We start from the raw sequence: 17,219 nt of genomic DNA, 5'->3' as shown, positions 1-17,219 counted from the left end.
GTGTCATTACTGTCACTACTGATCTTATCAGAAACTCTAAAATTTGGAGATACTTGTCAAGCTTTTTTCATTTGAATGTTGTCCTTGGCAATAAATGATATTAGTTGTTTTTCTTGACGTGACAAGCTCGCTTTGTTTTTCTTTGAGAAAGTATCTGTCATATACTCAAGTCTGAATAATCAGAGTTTGCCAGGTGTTCTTTGAAATAAAAAAAAGTGTTCCGTGAAAAAGATGACTTGACTAGCTTGTAACTCAAAACAACTGCACAAGGGCCTTTTTTCTTCAGTCATCATATTTCTGTATGCAGCAGGAATGCTTTCTATGTACGTCCCAGTTTGTCACAAAATATTAACAAGATGTGTATCCAAACTCAGGATTTAATAGAATTAGTAGTTTTCTGTGACAATGTTGTGATGAAGACTACGAGTAGTAGTTTACTTTGGTGCCACTGTCTTGATCTGGCTGCTTGATGAGGCTCCAGGTATTTATCCACTGTTGATTTTTGCACCACTAGTGCGCATGTCAACACAGAGGAAAAGGCAAATAACTAGTTAGTGTTAGTATGAAAACAGTTTTGACCTCCCCAGGGGTCCATGGAACACACTTTGAGAACCACTGATTTAGCGCATGGACTAGAGACAAAACGATCTCTACTGAATCCCAGCTCTATCACTTATTAGCTAAGTACATGACCTTGGACAATTACCCGATAGCAAACAGGACAAGCATTATCTCAGTAATATAGACCCCTAAAATCAACAAAATGTTTGACATTAGCTCTTCTATCCTGTCATGTTAATGGGTTTTTTTTTAATTTGATATGTATATTTGCAGAACTACAGGAGGGGGAGGGAATTTAAAAGCAGTATATAAAGCAGGGTAGCCAAGATTGGATTCTGAAATGACTTGCTATCATGGAGTAAGAAAGATGTTTGTCAGAATCCCAAATTATGTTCCTAGGCCTATAGAAATTTTAGGACAATTCTTTTTAAAGACAAATGCTAAGCTTGCTATTTTGTTTTGTAATCCAGTCAAATGTGTTATTGCTCTTGGTTCTGAAATTTGCATTAAATCCTCCCCATTCTCCAACAGTCTTTTCAAATAATTAAGGTGAGGAAAAAAGATCTGTTAATGGTAAACAGTGAATTTTCCCTCTTTGATTGTCAATTCAAGGAAGCATTATCTTTCTTTGGTTAGTTTTATCCTTTATGCTCTTTGAACATAGACTCATCTGTAAATATACACACACCCATTTTGGAGTAACCTTCATTCCATATGGGAGGCCTTTTTTTTTTCTCCTTTAAAGGAAAAAAGATAGAACCTGTTATTACCTTCTGTCATGTTACTCATGCCAAAGAACCACTTTATGGGAGAAATGGCACATGGGGTTCTTCTATCTGCTATAATTGATTATTGCCTTGTGTGGTTCCCAGACAGCTTCTCTGCCCGTTAGTTTTTTAATTTTAAGCACTGTAAAAATAAGTAAATATTTTGTTCCCAATTAGATAAATAGTATCTTCATATAAGAGGATTTTAAAACTACAGAGAAGGTACAAATCGGGGAGGGGGAAATCACAATTAACTTTGCCTCCCTTGGATATGTTCCTTCCTGTCCTTACTGGTGATTAATAGATGCTTTGTTTGTCCTAATTGACAGCATATTATATATACATTTCATATTGTACTTTTTCACTCTTATCAGCATTTTTCTCCTTCAAAAATTATTCTAAAATATTTTAACGACTCCTTAACTTTTGAAAAAAATCCATTCTCCTAATGTTAGACATTTAAATCATTTTAAGTTTGTCAGCATTATAAATATGCTGTGAAACACATCCCTTGTGTTTGTATAGGTATATTTTTTTTCTGATTATACCCTAGTTATTTTATTGAAGGAGAATGATTGGTTCAAAAGGGCTATCTTTTACAAGGCTCTTAAGGTAAATTGCTGCATAGCTTTCCAGAAAGATTGACCCAATTTTTCATTTCACCAGTGTTCTGCTCATTTCTCCTCAGCTTCACCAGCATTGATTTTGTGTTAAATGCTTTTTAAACAGAAAAAATTATGCAAGTTAAAATGTGAACTTCAAGGGAAAGTTTACATGCTTAGAAGTTAATAATACAACACATAGCAAAACTTACACATATATTTCTCATTACTAGGAGTCCAGGCTGAACTAGCATAAAGAATTTTCCTTAACATTCTGATGGTGTGGACTCTTCAGAACAGATACCTAATCCTGGTTCTTACCACTTCTAAACCAGTACAGACCGACTTCTATAGATTGGATTGGCAATAAAAGTTCAGTTTGTACCCTTTTGATCTTTATTTTTCCTCTCTCTATACCTTAGCCCTAGGTATTGAGACAGTTGCACAGAGTGACTTAGGGGGGAATATATGTGGGTTTTCCTTTATTATAGAAAGCAAATTTGGATAATGTGTGACTGCTGTGTGAGTCTTAGTTCTTTGCTAATTCTGTATAAATTTCAGGTGTGCAACAGAGGAACATGGCTCAAGAAACTAATCACAGCCAAGTGCCTATGCTTTGTTCCACTGGCTGCGGATTTTATGGAAACCCTCGTACAAATGGCATGTGTTCAGTATGCTATAAAGAACATCTTCAAAGACAGAATAGTAGTAATGGTAGAATAAGCCCACCTGGTAAGTAATTCTGTTAAAACACAGCACTGTTCATAATTGAAATACACTTGGATAGCACAGGGTACCTTTTTCCACTTTCACATTGTACTTCTATTACTATGTTCAGATCAGGAAAATCATTACATATTGTGATTATCAGTGGTAGGGAAACAGGGATAAAAGTATCTTTACTATTGAAAAGAACTACTATAAATCCACCTTACAGTCTTACTTGCTGTGCTAGAGAACTCTATTAAAATAGAGGCATAGTTCACGTATATATAGCTGTCTTAGAAAGTAAGGTGTAAGGCAGTGAGGCCTGTAAGAGAGGACCTTGGTTCTTGACTTTTGAAGCCAAGATAGTTGTAGAAGGAAAGAGTAAGTTATGGATAGCCACAGCTGACTTTAGGGAAAGCCTTTCTCCATTAGGAAGGAGAGGTGTAGCAGTTTGACTCAGAGTAAGAGATATTTAACCCCAGTTCCCTTGAGTTCTTTATGCATTTTTGTGCTCAAGAATTCTCCTGGAATTGAAGTGGCTTTTGTTTCAGTACTCGTGTAAGAAGAATCATGAGAATTCTGCAAAAGTAAAATGTTAATAGTATTCATCTAGGATAGTTCTCACGTAGGTTAATGCCTGAATGTATAGGTTTTTGTGATAATGAAGGTGTGGGCTGTTACTTAGTTCATTTAAAATTGTGTGTCTTTCTTGTCATTGCTTCATGTTCGAGCCAAAAGCTAGAATCATTTAATCAGGACTTCTTTAAATGTCTCATTTGTGCACTAGAAGATGTTTGTGAGTTAAAGGATTTTGGATGATGGTTCTAAGAAATAGAAGTTCAGTTTTTTTTAATATATACATTTTGTATTTGGTCTTGGTTAAAATTAACATTTTTTTCGTTGGAAAACTAAAAAATTTTTAACCTAAAATAATGAACCAGCATATTACATAGTAAAATTAAATCCATATACTATATTTTGTGGAAAAGTTATCTTGGTTCTTTTTAGATGTGTTGGCCTGCCCAAGGTAAACAGTCACTAATACGAGATGTGGTCTTGTTACAGCACCTTCTGTCAGTAGTCTGTCTGAGTCTCTACCAGTTCAGTGCACAGATGGCAGTGTTCCAGAAGCTCAGTCATCGTTAGACTCTACATCTTCATCTATGCAGCCAAGGTAGGATGTAGCCTCTGAATTGGAAAGCTATTGAAAAATAAATATTCCATATTTGATCAGTTTTGATAAGAATGAAAACTATGTATAAAGTCACTGGCATAAAATTGTATCTATCTCATTATTATTATTGACTAGTCAGAAGAGTCTTTTTGTCGATTTTACATTGGGATGGAAGTAGGGAGTTGTCTTTTAAGCCTCAGACTTCCTTTTCAAACAGTTTTTTCTTTCATTGTCTTCATAATATGTCCTGACAGACCTCTAAAGTCCTTTTGAAACCTGTTAAATTCTTCTAGACGTAAGCTTGTTCTGCAAGTCCTGTACTAGTACTTTGTATTAAAAATAACAGTCTTGCCACAGGTTCTCTTTGTTTAATGTCATGATGTGGTACGATATTTATTTGTACTGTATTGTATTTTTTCTTTTTAACTTTAAAGTCTCATCATTTAGAAGTCTGAAAATACAGAAATATTTGTTTCATTCTTACTCTACTGTTAGGAAACAAATACTAAATTTCTACCCCGCAGTTCCCTTTTCCAGTTCACGATGGGAGATGTGCATTTCTGCTATGCCAGTGCATCATGTACAGCTTAGCACTGGGGCGTCTGGAGCATGTCTTCGTCATGCTAGTTTTCATCTAGTGCGTTCATGCACAATTCTGTTGCTTTATACGTTTCTGGTCCAAATTGGTCTCATGTTTCAAAGTTCTAAAACTTACGTTTAAGTTATAAAAAAAAGTATCTCTGTGTTAATTTTGTCTTAATGATCTACTTACATATTTTGAACCCTTACTTATATCATTTTAGTTACTATTCCTGCATAGATATCATTTTTAAAATTAAATATTTTTGCTTTTCTAGCCCTGTATCAAATCAGTCACTTTTATCAGAATCTGTAGCATCTTCCCAAGTGGACAGTACATCTGTGGACAAAGCAATACCTGAAACAGAAGACCTGCAAGGTTTGCACATGAACTAGTCTGTGTTTTCTCACTTATTTAACATTTGAGTATTATAAGCCAGGCACTATCCTAGGTGCATATGTTTTTTAAAATTGCCTGCCTAAGATACATATTTTTACATTCATTTTCTTTATGAGTAGAATATTATATACCCTGAAATATTTAGTTGACTGAAATGTTAGGAGCCATTTCCCACTTTTATATAATTAGGTCATCAATATAAACATAGAAAATTAAAAATTGGGGGGTTTTTTTGGAGAAATGTGATTAAATGAATGAGTGGTGGTGTTACACTGTTTTCTTTTACTGTTCTGCCTAAATACTGTTTCCTCTCCAAGAAAACTGGGGCTGCTGATTTGAGAGAAATCTTTTGCTTTTGACTCAGATTGTCTGAGTGACTATTTATTTTGACTGGCAGTGGCCCCTTTTTCCCATCTGTGACTTCCAGCATAACAGTCACATTCAATTACTTTTATTTATAGCATAGTGTCCCTTGTTCCTGCCCATGCTCTTTATATCCTCATTATGTGGATCAAAATGAAGTGGCTCTAGGAAGACTTGAAAATATGTATGAAGGCTTTCTAGTGGGCAGAGACTGTAGAAGAGGCATTTAGGACACTGTTAAAAATCTATGCTTAATTAGTCATATTCTACCAGTGTGTGGAAACAATGTGTTAATTGAGAAGGATACTCTGGAAAGAAGCCAAAGGATGACTGTGTGTCATTTTACCTATGGCATGATTTAAAGTAAGACGATGCCATGACCATCAAGTGATACCTTCCATTGTACATGGTATTCACATGGTGGCAACAGATAGTATCTACCAGTTTTAGCTGGAGTTTTCTGAAGTTTAAATTCAGCTAGGCTAGCTAATTCCCCTTCCTCTGATTTCACGCCCAACAAATAATTAGCATAATTTGCCATTTGTAGATTTTATTATAACAAGAAAGTGAACTGTCTGGCCAACATAAATATTCCAATATATTATAAATATTCATAAACATTAGAAGTGAATCCTTTTTTATTTTTCAGTTAAATAGAAAAGTTTAAGGAAGAGCCAGAGATAAGGGATATTTTAAAAAGCAGATATAGAAAAATTCCCAAGATTTAGTTATCCATTAGGCATGGGAAATAAGACAAGGGTGCTGTTAATGCTTTCAGTTGTGGTTGCTTTCAACAGGAAGCTTGAAAGAAGTTACAGTTGGACAAGATTTTAGATAGGGTGAATTGGAAGTGATCAAATTTCAAAACTAAAAGAGCTCAATTGGAGGTTGTAGGTGGCTACTAGATATTTAAATTTATGATCAGCATTATGTCTGAAATTTGGAAGTCCTTGGCATAGGTTGAAAAATGAGAGGCAAAATCAAGAAGAGCAAGTAGGATAATGAGTCGGCAAAAGGGAGAGAAAGAAGTCATCTAGAGCCTTGTTGGTTTCAGGCCACAGATACCAAGGAAGGATTTCAAGGAGCAAGAGTTGCTTAGTTCTGAGAGAGAGCTAAGTAAGGAAGAGTGAAAACAGGCGCTAACCATGAAGATACTACTTAACGACAGAACAAATTTTATAATGTTGGTAGTGGAAAAATACATGCTGCTTAAGGCTAAAATAGCAGTTCTACACGTTTGACAAAAAAATGAAGATTGCAGGTTAATAGGCCATAATAATATGAAGTGCTTTTATACCATTTGTGGCATATGGAGACAATACAGTTTTCTCCACTTAGTACTGAGTACATTAATGCAAAAGATGGTCTTGGTGCCATATTCAGAAAAATTGTGGGGGATTTTAAAATTGTATAGACTGCTTTTTCATGCGTGATTTCAGTGACAGTATTAACTTATAAGTACCTTTTAAGAACTTAGCATTCATAATTTCAGCATAGTGGAATCTTTGAAGAAATGTGTTTCATCTTAGTTTGAGAGGATTAGTTTTCAATGTGTAAAATCTCTCCATAGCCTGGTTTTTACAAATATCCTGTTATACTGTTGAATTAAGAATGTCTTCTTTTATTATAAACATGCCTGCAAATGTATGTGTATCTGTATATATACGTACACTCAATACATAATCTACTTGTGATTTCCCTATTTGATAGGAACAAATGCAGAGAATGTTTTTTCCATCTAGTTCATACATGAATGAAAAGAGAGAAGGTCTTTGACTCAAGTCCTATGGTTGTTTGAGCTGGAACTGGAACCCAGGCCTCTGACTCTAGGCCAGTGTTCTTTCTCCTAGACAGTTGTGGTGCTTCCTGGACTGGGATGTCCCTGTGTGTGTTCTGTTGCCACATCCAGCCCCCCACAGTTCCTAGGGTAGGATCCGCTGGTTTGGTGACCTACTCAGGAATCTGTTTTCTTCCTTATTAATATATTTGCATCCCTCAAAGGAAATTTATTTAGGTAGAAAGACCATCCCAGATGAAAGAGGGTTCATGAGGAGTCCCTGTGTGCCTTAGCCAGAGTTTCCTAGCATTTTTTATTGGAGTTTTCAGAACAGTGTCCTTGAAACAGCTTTTTTTCTGTGTAAGTATCCTGCTTACAATTAGGCTATGTTGCCACCAGGTGAGTGGTACTGCTTTCATCTTGTCCTCATGGCTCTGAGGAGTTTTTTATCATGTTTAACTGAGAATTTAGCATATTACAGCATCTTTCTCATTTAATTATGCCTTTTCATTTAATAAACCACAGTACCTCAGTTTAAACAGTGTCACTTAGTAATGTCAGATTTTCAGTTTACAAAAGCTTAGCTTTTAAAATAGAAAAACTTTTTAGTGTTTTGGTGCACTCTAAACTATGATACTTGATTGCTTATTGTATAATATGCTTAACTTCAGTTAACCTCTCTGTCCTCAGATATTTGACCATAGTAAAAAGAATATGGAATTTAGATCCAGAAGTTCTGTTTTCATATCTTGACTCTTCCACCTCTCTGAACCTTATTTATATTATTTATAAAGGTGCATAACAACCATGTCCACCTTATAGGTTATTAGAAGTCAGTGAAATAATGGAGGTGAAACGTGCTTAATGAACTACAAAGAATATTCTTATTCTGTATAAAGCTAGTGATTTGGGAGTTATAGGAGGCTTTAGAATAAGAGAATTTTAAAGCTTTCCAACAGTAGCAAGAAATCACTACTAAGGTGGTGAGCTCTCCATCAAGGAAGCATGTTAGAGCTGAGTTACTGTCAGGAACAAAACAGAGGGGATTGCTGCACTGAGTGGCAGAGTGACTTACAGTTCTCAAGTTTTTTTCAGCTCTGAGGGTTTCTGACTTCACACAAAATAGAATTGGTTTAGAACAACTAGAGAGAAATAGTCGGTCCATTTGGACTGAAAATCAGAAATTTTTGTGTGGATTAAAAATCAGAGATTGATTTTAAAGAGTGAGTGATGGTAGCCAAAACAATGTGGGAAAAGTTGGAGGACTAACAAGTCCCAACTTGAAAACTTAATTCAAGCTGCAGTATTAAAGATTACACAGTGCTAGCATGAGGATTGTCATATAGATCAATGGAATAGAATTGAGAGTCCAGAAATACATTCTCACATTTATGGGCAATTGATGTTTCGACAAGGATGCCAGGATCATTCGGTAGGGAAAAAATCATCTTCAACAAATGATGCTGGGCCATTTAAACAAATGAAATTGGATTCCCTCTCTCACACCATACACAAAAGTTTACACAAAATACATCAAAGACCAACATGTAAAAGCTAAAACATATAAAACTTTTAAGAGAAAAGAGGCATAAATCTTCATGACCTTGGATTATGTTTCTTTAGATATGATGCCTACAGACAGCACAAGCAAACAAAGAAAAAATAGATACATTGAACTATATCAAAATTAAAGATCCTTTTGCTTCAAAGGATACCATCAAGAGTGAAAAGACAACACACAGAATGGGAAGAAATTTGCAAATCATCTGATGAGAATATATAAGGAAATATAGACATAGTTGTCATCAATAAAGACAACCCAATTTTTAACATGCTACTTACATAGATGAACTTCGAAAACATACTAAATAAAAGAAACCAGGTACAAAAGGTCACACGTTGTATGATTCCATTTTTATGAAAGATAGACACAGTGAAGAGGGCTTTTTTGATGGAGAAGACTTTGTGAGAGCAGAAGCCTATGGATAGGAAAACATGAAATTTGGGAAATAGAACAGCAGTAGCTGGAGTGGCCAGTTCAGACAAGTATGTGTTAAAACTAAAGCTAGAAAAGTTGTCTAGAACCAGGCCATGGAGAATTTCTAAGGTATTTGGTTTTAATCCATGGTAAGGAAAGAGAGCCATTTTGAAGGTTGGTTGATTTTTTTTGTTTGTTTGTTATAAGATGACACAAAGTTGTATTTTTAGGATTAATGTAACAGTTTTGTGCCTCCAAATAGCTGCTAATAGAGACTCATCTCATTTATAGGGCTGATCTCTTCAGGATGGTGGCCACTAGCCTCACGCAGCTAATGACCACTTGAAATGTGGCTAATCTGAAGTTAGATAATGTATTTTCATTTGCTAAGTGTAACATATACACTAGGTTTTGAAGACTTAGTAGCAAAAAAAAAGTGAAATGTTCTATTCTTTTCATGTTGATTATATTTTAAAATGATAAAATATATTTTGTCTGTTTTTATTTTTTAATATGCCTGCTAGAAAATATAAAATTAAATACATGATTCAATTATTATATTTCCTTTGGACCCTGCCACTATGCAGGCTTATTTTTCTCTTGAAAATTTAATTTTTTTCCCTTTTTAATGGATTTTTGAGCTAAGAGTAACTTAAAGATCATTGGTCCTCTTCCTTATTTTGCATACAAAAAAATGAGGGAAGTGAATTTTATCCCAGTGGGTCATTGTAAAAGTGTGTATTCATTCAGTAAGTATCTACTGAACAACCACTCTGTGTAAGCACTGGGTATACAGTGGTGCGTGGAAATAGTCCCCAACCTCAGAATGCTTTAGCTTAATCCCTGAATGAGACTTGTCATGATTCTTTGACGACGGGATATGTTATATTACATAGATACTGTATATACTGTAAGGTGACCTATTAATGTCATCTTACGTTCAGTTTTATTTTTCACCACGTGTCTGAATATGCCCCTAAACCGAGGTAGTGCTAAATAGTTTTATGTACTCATTGTTATATTTGTGTGCTTTTTTTCTTTCTTTCCTTTTCTTTCTTTTTTCTTTCTTCCTTTCTTTTTTTTAGCAGGACCCAAAGCAGAATGTGATCTTGAATGTGATCCTCCATGTGGGTAGTTAAACTAATTTTACCTGCCCAGTGCTTTTTGAAGTGTCTTTAAAGTAGTGGCCAGTAGATTTTGTCTAGTTGGGATTCCCATTAAAAATTATTAGCAAGCGCCTTGCAGCTTACTTCACAGCCTTTATGCCGTCGCATAGGCCTCCCAAATAGCCTTTAGGGCCAGTGGATGCGATGCAGGCAGCCACCTGTTCTTAATCATTAATAAGCAGGTGTTCTTTGTTTATAATTCTCATCTCAGAATATGAAAAACTGCCTAGATCTGAGGAAACTGTCCTTATTTTGGCTTCAGGTTCAATAAGAGTATGGTCTTTTGGTCTTTAGTCTACTGTATGGCCCTTTTAAAAGATTGAATCATTTCCTTTTACATAGAGTTTGATAAGGGATGCTGTGATCTTACATATCACATAAAAATTGGAGAAACAGGAGTAATTTCTGAGAGTCGTATGTAGTACTGAGTACTGTACTGTCTTGCCTGTAAATTCATTTGGTGAATGTCTGCATTCAGGCTAACACCCACTAGTTTCAGGTAAGCTGAGTTACCTTAGTCTGATGAGGATATAGTGGATGTTGATCAGCCTCAGATTTGAACCCTGGTTCATAAGCTTTTACATTGCCAACTGATCCTTTACTTTAAAGGTGGTGCATTTGCCTCAGTTAAAAAGAAGCCATTTGCCTTGACAGATCTTTAGGGTTAATACTGTGAAATGTCTTTGTTGCGGTATGCGGTAGCTACATTTGTTATCCATAGCAGATAAGTGTATTTTTACTGTTTTCCATTTCCAGATACCAAAGTTTGTGTCTCAGTGGTTAAACTGGTTTTGTTCAAATGTGTAATCTTGTGGGATGGTAGTGTTGTTATTGCCATTAAAGCTTTATTTATAGTAGTTAATTTGAATATCAGACTTTCTTGGGAGAACAGGCATGGCTTATAGATTTCAAAGATAGTAAATGTAATAGATTGTTTTCTGATTGCAAATTAACTATTTTTGAGCTCATTTACACACAGCCAAACCTTACCTGATAGTGTTCTAGGGGCTAGGGATAAAACAGCAAACAAGACATTCAGGCCCTGCCCTCACAGAGCTTACATTCTCAGGGTACTATTTATTAAAAATAAAAGGTTTTACGTTTCAAAATAAAATGTATATATTGGTAGAACTATCTCCCATCTAGCTTCAGAATGTCTAGGTGGAACAGTCACATTACAGAGTTGTTTATTCATGCATATTTACTTGTTTGTGGTGTTTTGCCTTTTTTCATATTTTGTTAAAATATGACATAATGTGTTAACATAAGCAGGTTAGAATCCATTACATCAAGTGTTTGAATATCTACTAGGTGTAGTTCACTGTGGTGGGTGCTGGAAAGTCAAACAGGGAGTAAGATTCCGTCCCTCTGAACAGGCTTACAGTCTAGTTGGGGAAAGAGGGCACATAAATATAATATGTAAGTAACTCAGTACTAATTCCATTCAGCAGATATGTATTGAGTGCCTGCTGTGTGGTAGGAGGCACTGGATAGGCCCTGGTAACAGGGATGAAAAGGATAGGTTCCTGCCCTGAAATGGTTCACGGTGAAGGCCGGGTTAAGTCAGATGGGCATTTATAATAGTGTAGAAAGTGCTACTGGGGCATAGTAGGGTTTCCTGCTGTGTCAGGGAGGGAGGGAATAGATTAAGAGTTGATAATATAAGCATAAACAAAAAAGACACATTGGGGTTGGCCAGGTAAGGAGGAGGGACAAGAGGGGCATAAGAAAAGTATTCCATATAGAAAGGACAACTTTTATAAAAGCCCAGAGGTAAGAGAAAATTCTGGATCTTCAGGAAACCTGCAGATATTTCAGTGTGGCTGAAGCGTAGTGTGTTGTTGAGGGGTGAGAAATGAGGATGAGAAAAATCCTGAAGGACTTCTGGGCTTTATCCTGGGGGTCTGTGGGAAGTCGTCAAAGAATTTTAAACATTGGAGGGCATATCATTAGATTTTCATGCAAGGCAGATGATTTGGATGCAGTATGTAAACGCATGGATTGAAGAGGGGGCTCACGTGAAGTGTCCAGTATTTATTTGGTTGAGACTATTTAAGGGAGTTAAGAGCAATCAGAGTGAAAAGCTGCAAGAAAACTGAGACAGGGTTTCCTGGGGGAAGGGCTACTTGACCTAGATGAAATGAGGGAAAGGAATTCCTTTTGAATTTATGGTAGACAGTGTGAGCAAAGGTACCTGGCATAGCCCCAGAGATTGGTTGAGCAGTAGATTTCTGTGAAGGACGACAGTTGGTGATGAAATTGAAGAGATTAAGAACTTGATCCCTGGCAGGTCACTGTTTTAGAACAAGATCCAGGTCTGCTAGGTCACATTATAGATTTAACTCTAGTAACAGCACTCAGGAGGGCCAGGGTAGTTAAGGGCGGAGAGGGGGGTTCACATTTGTTAGGATTTAGGGACAGTAATTTGACCTGAATATTAGTGCAGCTGTCCTTAGTTTCACTACTTAACATTTTAATCAATTTATCTTATTCCTAATATTTTAAAGGTTTTATATGGAACAGCCTGAGAATTTTGAACGTACTAAGTATTCCACTGAATCTTGGTGTCAGCATTTTTTCCCCTTGTCCTCTTTGAAGTCTACGTAGTTCTGAGCTCAACAGTATTTAGAAGTTTGCATGTGACCATTTTCTTACACACTCCCTTAGAATACCCAAGGAGTATTTATGTGTTGTGTGTCTTTTATTGGTCAAATACATAATTATTAGAAAATGTAGGAAATATAATGTTTTCTAGAGTCACCGTTAACATGTCAATATATATTTTAGATTTTCTGCATGTGTGTATACGTGCATATATAACTATATATTTATATTTAACAAAAGGGGGTCATATCATATAAACTGTGTAGCTTAATGTAAGCATCTTTCCAGGCTAGTACATTAATAAATTACTCAGTTATCCTCTGAATAAACAGACTGGGGGGTGGGGGGAACAACCACCCAAATGGCAAGATCTCATTGAATAATTAAATTTCATCGCTTTCCTATTTCTGTCAGCTTCAGTATCAGATACGGCACAGCAGCCATCTGAAGAGCAAAGCAAGTCTCTTGAAAAACCAAAACAAAAAAAGAATCGCTGTTTCATGTGCAGGAAGAAAGTAGGACTTACTGGTAAGAGCCTAAATCATATGGTGTAAAATTAAGATTTTATTTGAGATGATTCATGACTTACTGTTACTGGCTTCGTTTAGGATTGTTTCTGTTCCCGTAAGAGTTAATACTGGATATGCTTCACCTTCTGAATTATCTTAAATAAAAGTAGTTTTAATTACATACCTTAAAGTAAAATGAATAGCTTTTCTTTTCAAAATTCATTTCAGCTGAGTTTGAGAATAATAGACAAGGTCGGTTTGCCAGGTGCTGTGAAAGGGCAAAGGTGTGGCTCCTGCCTCCAAAAGCCAGAAACCGGTTGTGTGTGAGAGAATATTTAAGAACTTGGTGAGCTGTGAAGTCCTTTCTCTGTGTAAAGTGGCTAGCCATGGGTGGTTGTGAGGGTTCCGAGTTAATGCACGGAAGGTGGTGGCCCTGTGCTGCCACTCAGTAAGTAATCAGTACACGTTAACTGCCGTCCCAGGGCTGTTGGGTGGTGCTGTTATTAAGAAAGGGAGAGAAAACTTCACAATCCTAGGGTATTTGGCCCCCCAAAAAGTACATTTAAGTGCAGATAGATTGCTTTGGGAATTCAGAGATGGGCATAATTAGTTTATATAGAAGAAGAGGCGTAGAGGCCCATCAAAGAAAGTATCATGAAGGTAGAATGTTTGAGATGGGTCTTGAAAGATGAGTAGGACTTACAACTGACAGAAATAGGGGCATTTCAGCTCGGAAGAAATATCTTCATGAAGGGCGCAGAGAAAGGAAAGGATAGGGCATGTTTAGGGACCGTAAATGGGGAGTGTAGCTGTACCACAGAGTAGGTGAAGAAGGGTATCGGATACCACCATCAGACAAAAATAGAGACAAGACTAAGATGTGCACTGTGACGAAGTGACAGGGACAGGTGCAGCCGTAAATAGTCCCCGCTGACTGTGTACGTTATGCCAGGCGTTGTGCTGAGTACTCTGCCTAAAAATCAACCTAAGAGCTGAGAAGAGGAGGAGATAAGATTTCGAGCAAAATTGTATTTTAGGAAGGTTTCTCTGGCTAAGGAGTATATAGGGGATAAAGAAGAAGGGAAATTACAGTCTGATACCAGAGATGTTTAAGACTGGCCCATACCTTGGCAAGTGTGTTTATTTAAAGAATACAAACATGAACTAGTAAGAAGACGTTTTAAAGTATACATACTTAGTATCAAACATTGTCTTTCTAAATCTCAGAAACTTAGACTTCATGATTAGAAGGCTGCAACTTAGTAATTTTCATCTTTTCCAGTCTTGTCAGTCTGGTGTTCTTGGCTTCATTTTTCATTCATTATTATGAAGTTACAGAGTATGTTTTTGAAGTTAAAAAAAATGTAGTAAAGGAAGTTTACATCAAATGTCAGTGTTTAAAATACTGATTCCTATGCTCTATTTCCAACAATTCCATCATACCATAAAATCCTAATTTGGGGGGTGCAAGACTGGTTTAATTTAAAGACTATCCTCATTGCTTATATCTGTCTTTTGTCTTCAGTTCTTCAGGCATTTCCCTAAAATAAGTAGCATTTATTGCATGTTTAGTATATGTTAAGCACTTAATACTTCCTCATTTAATTCTTATAGTAACTGATTCCAAAGTTACAAATGCAGAAACTGAGGCTCAGAGAGGCTATTTGCCTACGTTAGTAAGTAGATTCACGCTTAGGCAACCTAACTAGATCTTGTCTCTTAATCACCCAGCCTGGTTACAGTTCACATCTCCATTGGAGGTTAGCCAGAGAAAGCTAATACACTTTTATTTGTTAACAGTTCTGTCAAAAGTTTCATTTCATCTTTCTTAATTAAATCTTAAGATTGCCTTCTGACATTATGCTTTTTTCACATGTATGTAGTATTTGAGAAATGTTCCACATTTTCGATTTAGCAATTCTGTTCTTGATAGGAGGCAGTTGTGGCCATGTCACAGGTAAAGAAACTTGAGCTGAGAGAAGTGGTTATGACTTGCTCTGGTACAAATCTGTATTTGTAGGTGGGAAGAAGAAATGAAGCTATCAGCTAGTGAATTTTGAGAATGTTACTAGCTCATGAAACGGCTTGTTTGGAATGATCCTTTACATTGCTGCCCTAAATACATGATCTTTTTTAACATTGTTTAGGCTAAGGAATTTAATATTTAGAGCTTCCATTCAACTCATGTATGTGTATTAATCCATTTTCAGGGTTTGAATGCCGGTGTGGAAATGTTTACTGTGGCGTACACCGTTACTCAGATGTACACAATTGCTCTTACAATTACAAAGCTGATGCTGCTGAGAAAATCAGAAAAGAAAATCCAGTAGTTGTTGGTGAAAAGATCCAGAAGATTTGAACTCCTGCTGGAATACAAACTCCTTTGACCATCTGCAAACTAAAAATTGACTTGAGGTTTTTTTTCCTAGTCATTGGGAATGTAGAGCGATGTATCTTGCATAGACCTTTTAATCATGCATGTCATCAGAAGAATAGATTTTTGTTTTTGTTTTGAAAATGACTCTGAACATTTATTTCCATTGCAGTTTCTGTGGCTGAAAAGACTTAAGTAAACTTTACAAGTATTATCCTTTTAAGATCATTTTAATTTTAGTTGAGTGCAGAGGGCTTTTATAACAAACGTGGAGAAATTTTGGAGGGCTGTGATTTTTCCAGTATTAAACATGCATGCATTAATCTTGCAGTTTATTTTCTCATTGTGTATGTATATATAGCTTTTCTCTGCAGCACGATTTCTCTTTGATAATGCCCTTTAGGGCACAGCTAGTTATCAGTAACTGAATGTATTTTAATCATTATGGCTGCTTCTGTTTTTCATTAACAAAGGTTATACATATGTTAGCATATAGTTTCTTTGCACCCACTATTTATGTCTGAATCATTTGTCACAGGAGAGTGTGTGCTGATGAGATTCTAAGTTTGTGTGTTTTTAATTTTTTTTTGAGCGAGGGAAGGAAAAGCTGTATGCATTTCATTGCTGACTGCAGGTTTCTTTCAGATTACGTTCATCGGTCTGTGTGTATACAATATGAAGAATGATCTGAAGTAATTGTGCTGTATTTATGTTTATCCACCAGTCTTTGATTAAATAAAAAAGAAAACCGTAATGTTCCCTTGCGTTGCTTTTTCTTTGTTATTCTTTCCGGTAGTTCATTTTGGCTTTTGGTCCTTTAGTTTTCTACTTTACCAGTTTTGTGAGATGAACTCTCACTTCTATTTGTGACTAAAACTTATGATGGTAAGTTGTAATTTTACATTCCTGTGAGTTGAAGATGTCAGCATTTCTTTAAAGCCAAGAACTTTTCTGTCACTAAGATGTCATACTTTCTAGCTTTTGTGTGATTCTCTGTTCTGCTCTCTGTCACGCTGAATTAGCATCTAGTGGAAGCTGCTTTTTCTGGTAGGATTAGAGAAACTGAAAAAGCGTAATTCAGACAGCAGTTGGAGAATTGTGGAGTAGAAGGGCCTCCGAAACACTGTTTGTCCTGTGGTTTTCAAACTTACCTGGCAGCCAGCCTTTTTTTAAACATGAAATATTATGTAAAACATTAAAATAGCCTTTTACAGTAAAATACAAATTTCTATGTTTAAGTTTGTTTACTAAACTACTTGTATATTCTCTCTTAATATGTATATTCTAGCTTGGTGTGTATTGATGGCTTAGCATTGAAATCTGTAAATAAGGGAAAACTATTATGGCTATTTAATAGATCCACTTAAAGTATTTAATAGAATTTAACACCCATTCTTAATAAAAACCTTTGATAAACTAGCACTAGAAAGGAATTTCCTTAAGGTGATAGTTTCTATGTAAAACCAACCAAATAAACAAAAAACAAGCATCTTCCAAAAAGAGGAAAATTTATTACCCTGTAAGTCAGAAACAAAGGGCTGGTTTTCCACTATCACAGCTTATATTCAGAATTTGTGTTGGAGAGCCTAGCCAATAGAGTAAGTCAAGAAAAAGTTTTACAAGTAGTAGAAACACTCATTTGCACATTACAATTGTT

At 35.9% G+C, this 17,219-nt stretch overlaps 1 protein-coding gene across 4 annotated transcripts in view; it reads left to right on the top strand.

Annotated features, from left to right (window-relative positions):
* ZFAND6 (zinc finger AN1-type containing 6) overlaps nucleotides 1-16,316 on the top strand; it is a 57,130-nt gene extending 40,814 nt beyond the window's left edge. For 3 of the 4 annotated variants that reach the window (XM_072950909.1, XM_072950908.1, XM_072950910.1), the window contains 5 exons: nucleotides 2,492-2,662; nucleotides 3,704-3,812; nucleotides 4,670-4,770; nucleotides 13,094-13,207; nucleotides 15,399-16,316. In XM_072950909.1, coding sequence (XP_072807010.1) covers nucleotides 2,509-2,662; nucleotides 3,704-3,812; nucleotides 4,670-4,770; nucleotides 13,094-13,207; nucleotides 15,399-15,547 — 627 coding nt within the window. In that variant the 5' untranslated portion in view covers nucleotides 2,492-2,508 and the 3' untranslated portion in view covers nucleotides 15,548-16,316. Of the gene's footprint in view, nucleotides 1-2,163; nucleotides 2,303-2,491; nucleotides 2,663-3,703; nucleotides 3,813-4,669; nucleotides 4,771-13,093; nucleotides 13,208-15,398 lie in introns of all 4 variants that reach the window. The other variant, XM_072950911.1, reaches the window with a different exon arrangement.
* Nucleotides 16,317-17,219: the final 903 nt, after the last annotated feature.

This window comes from Vicugna pacos, chromosome 27 (genome assembly GCF_048564905.1).
Source record: "Vicugna pacos chromosome 27, VicPac4, whole genome shotgun sequence".
Taxonomy (NCBI): domain Eukaryota; kingdom Metazoa; phylum Chordata; class Mammalia; order Artiodactyla; family Camelidae; genus Vicugna; species Vicugna pacos.
The sequence above is the reverse complement of the archived record's forward strand: the minus strand, read 5'-3'. Positions and strand labels throughout refer to the sequence as shown.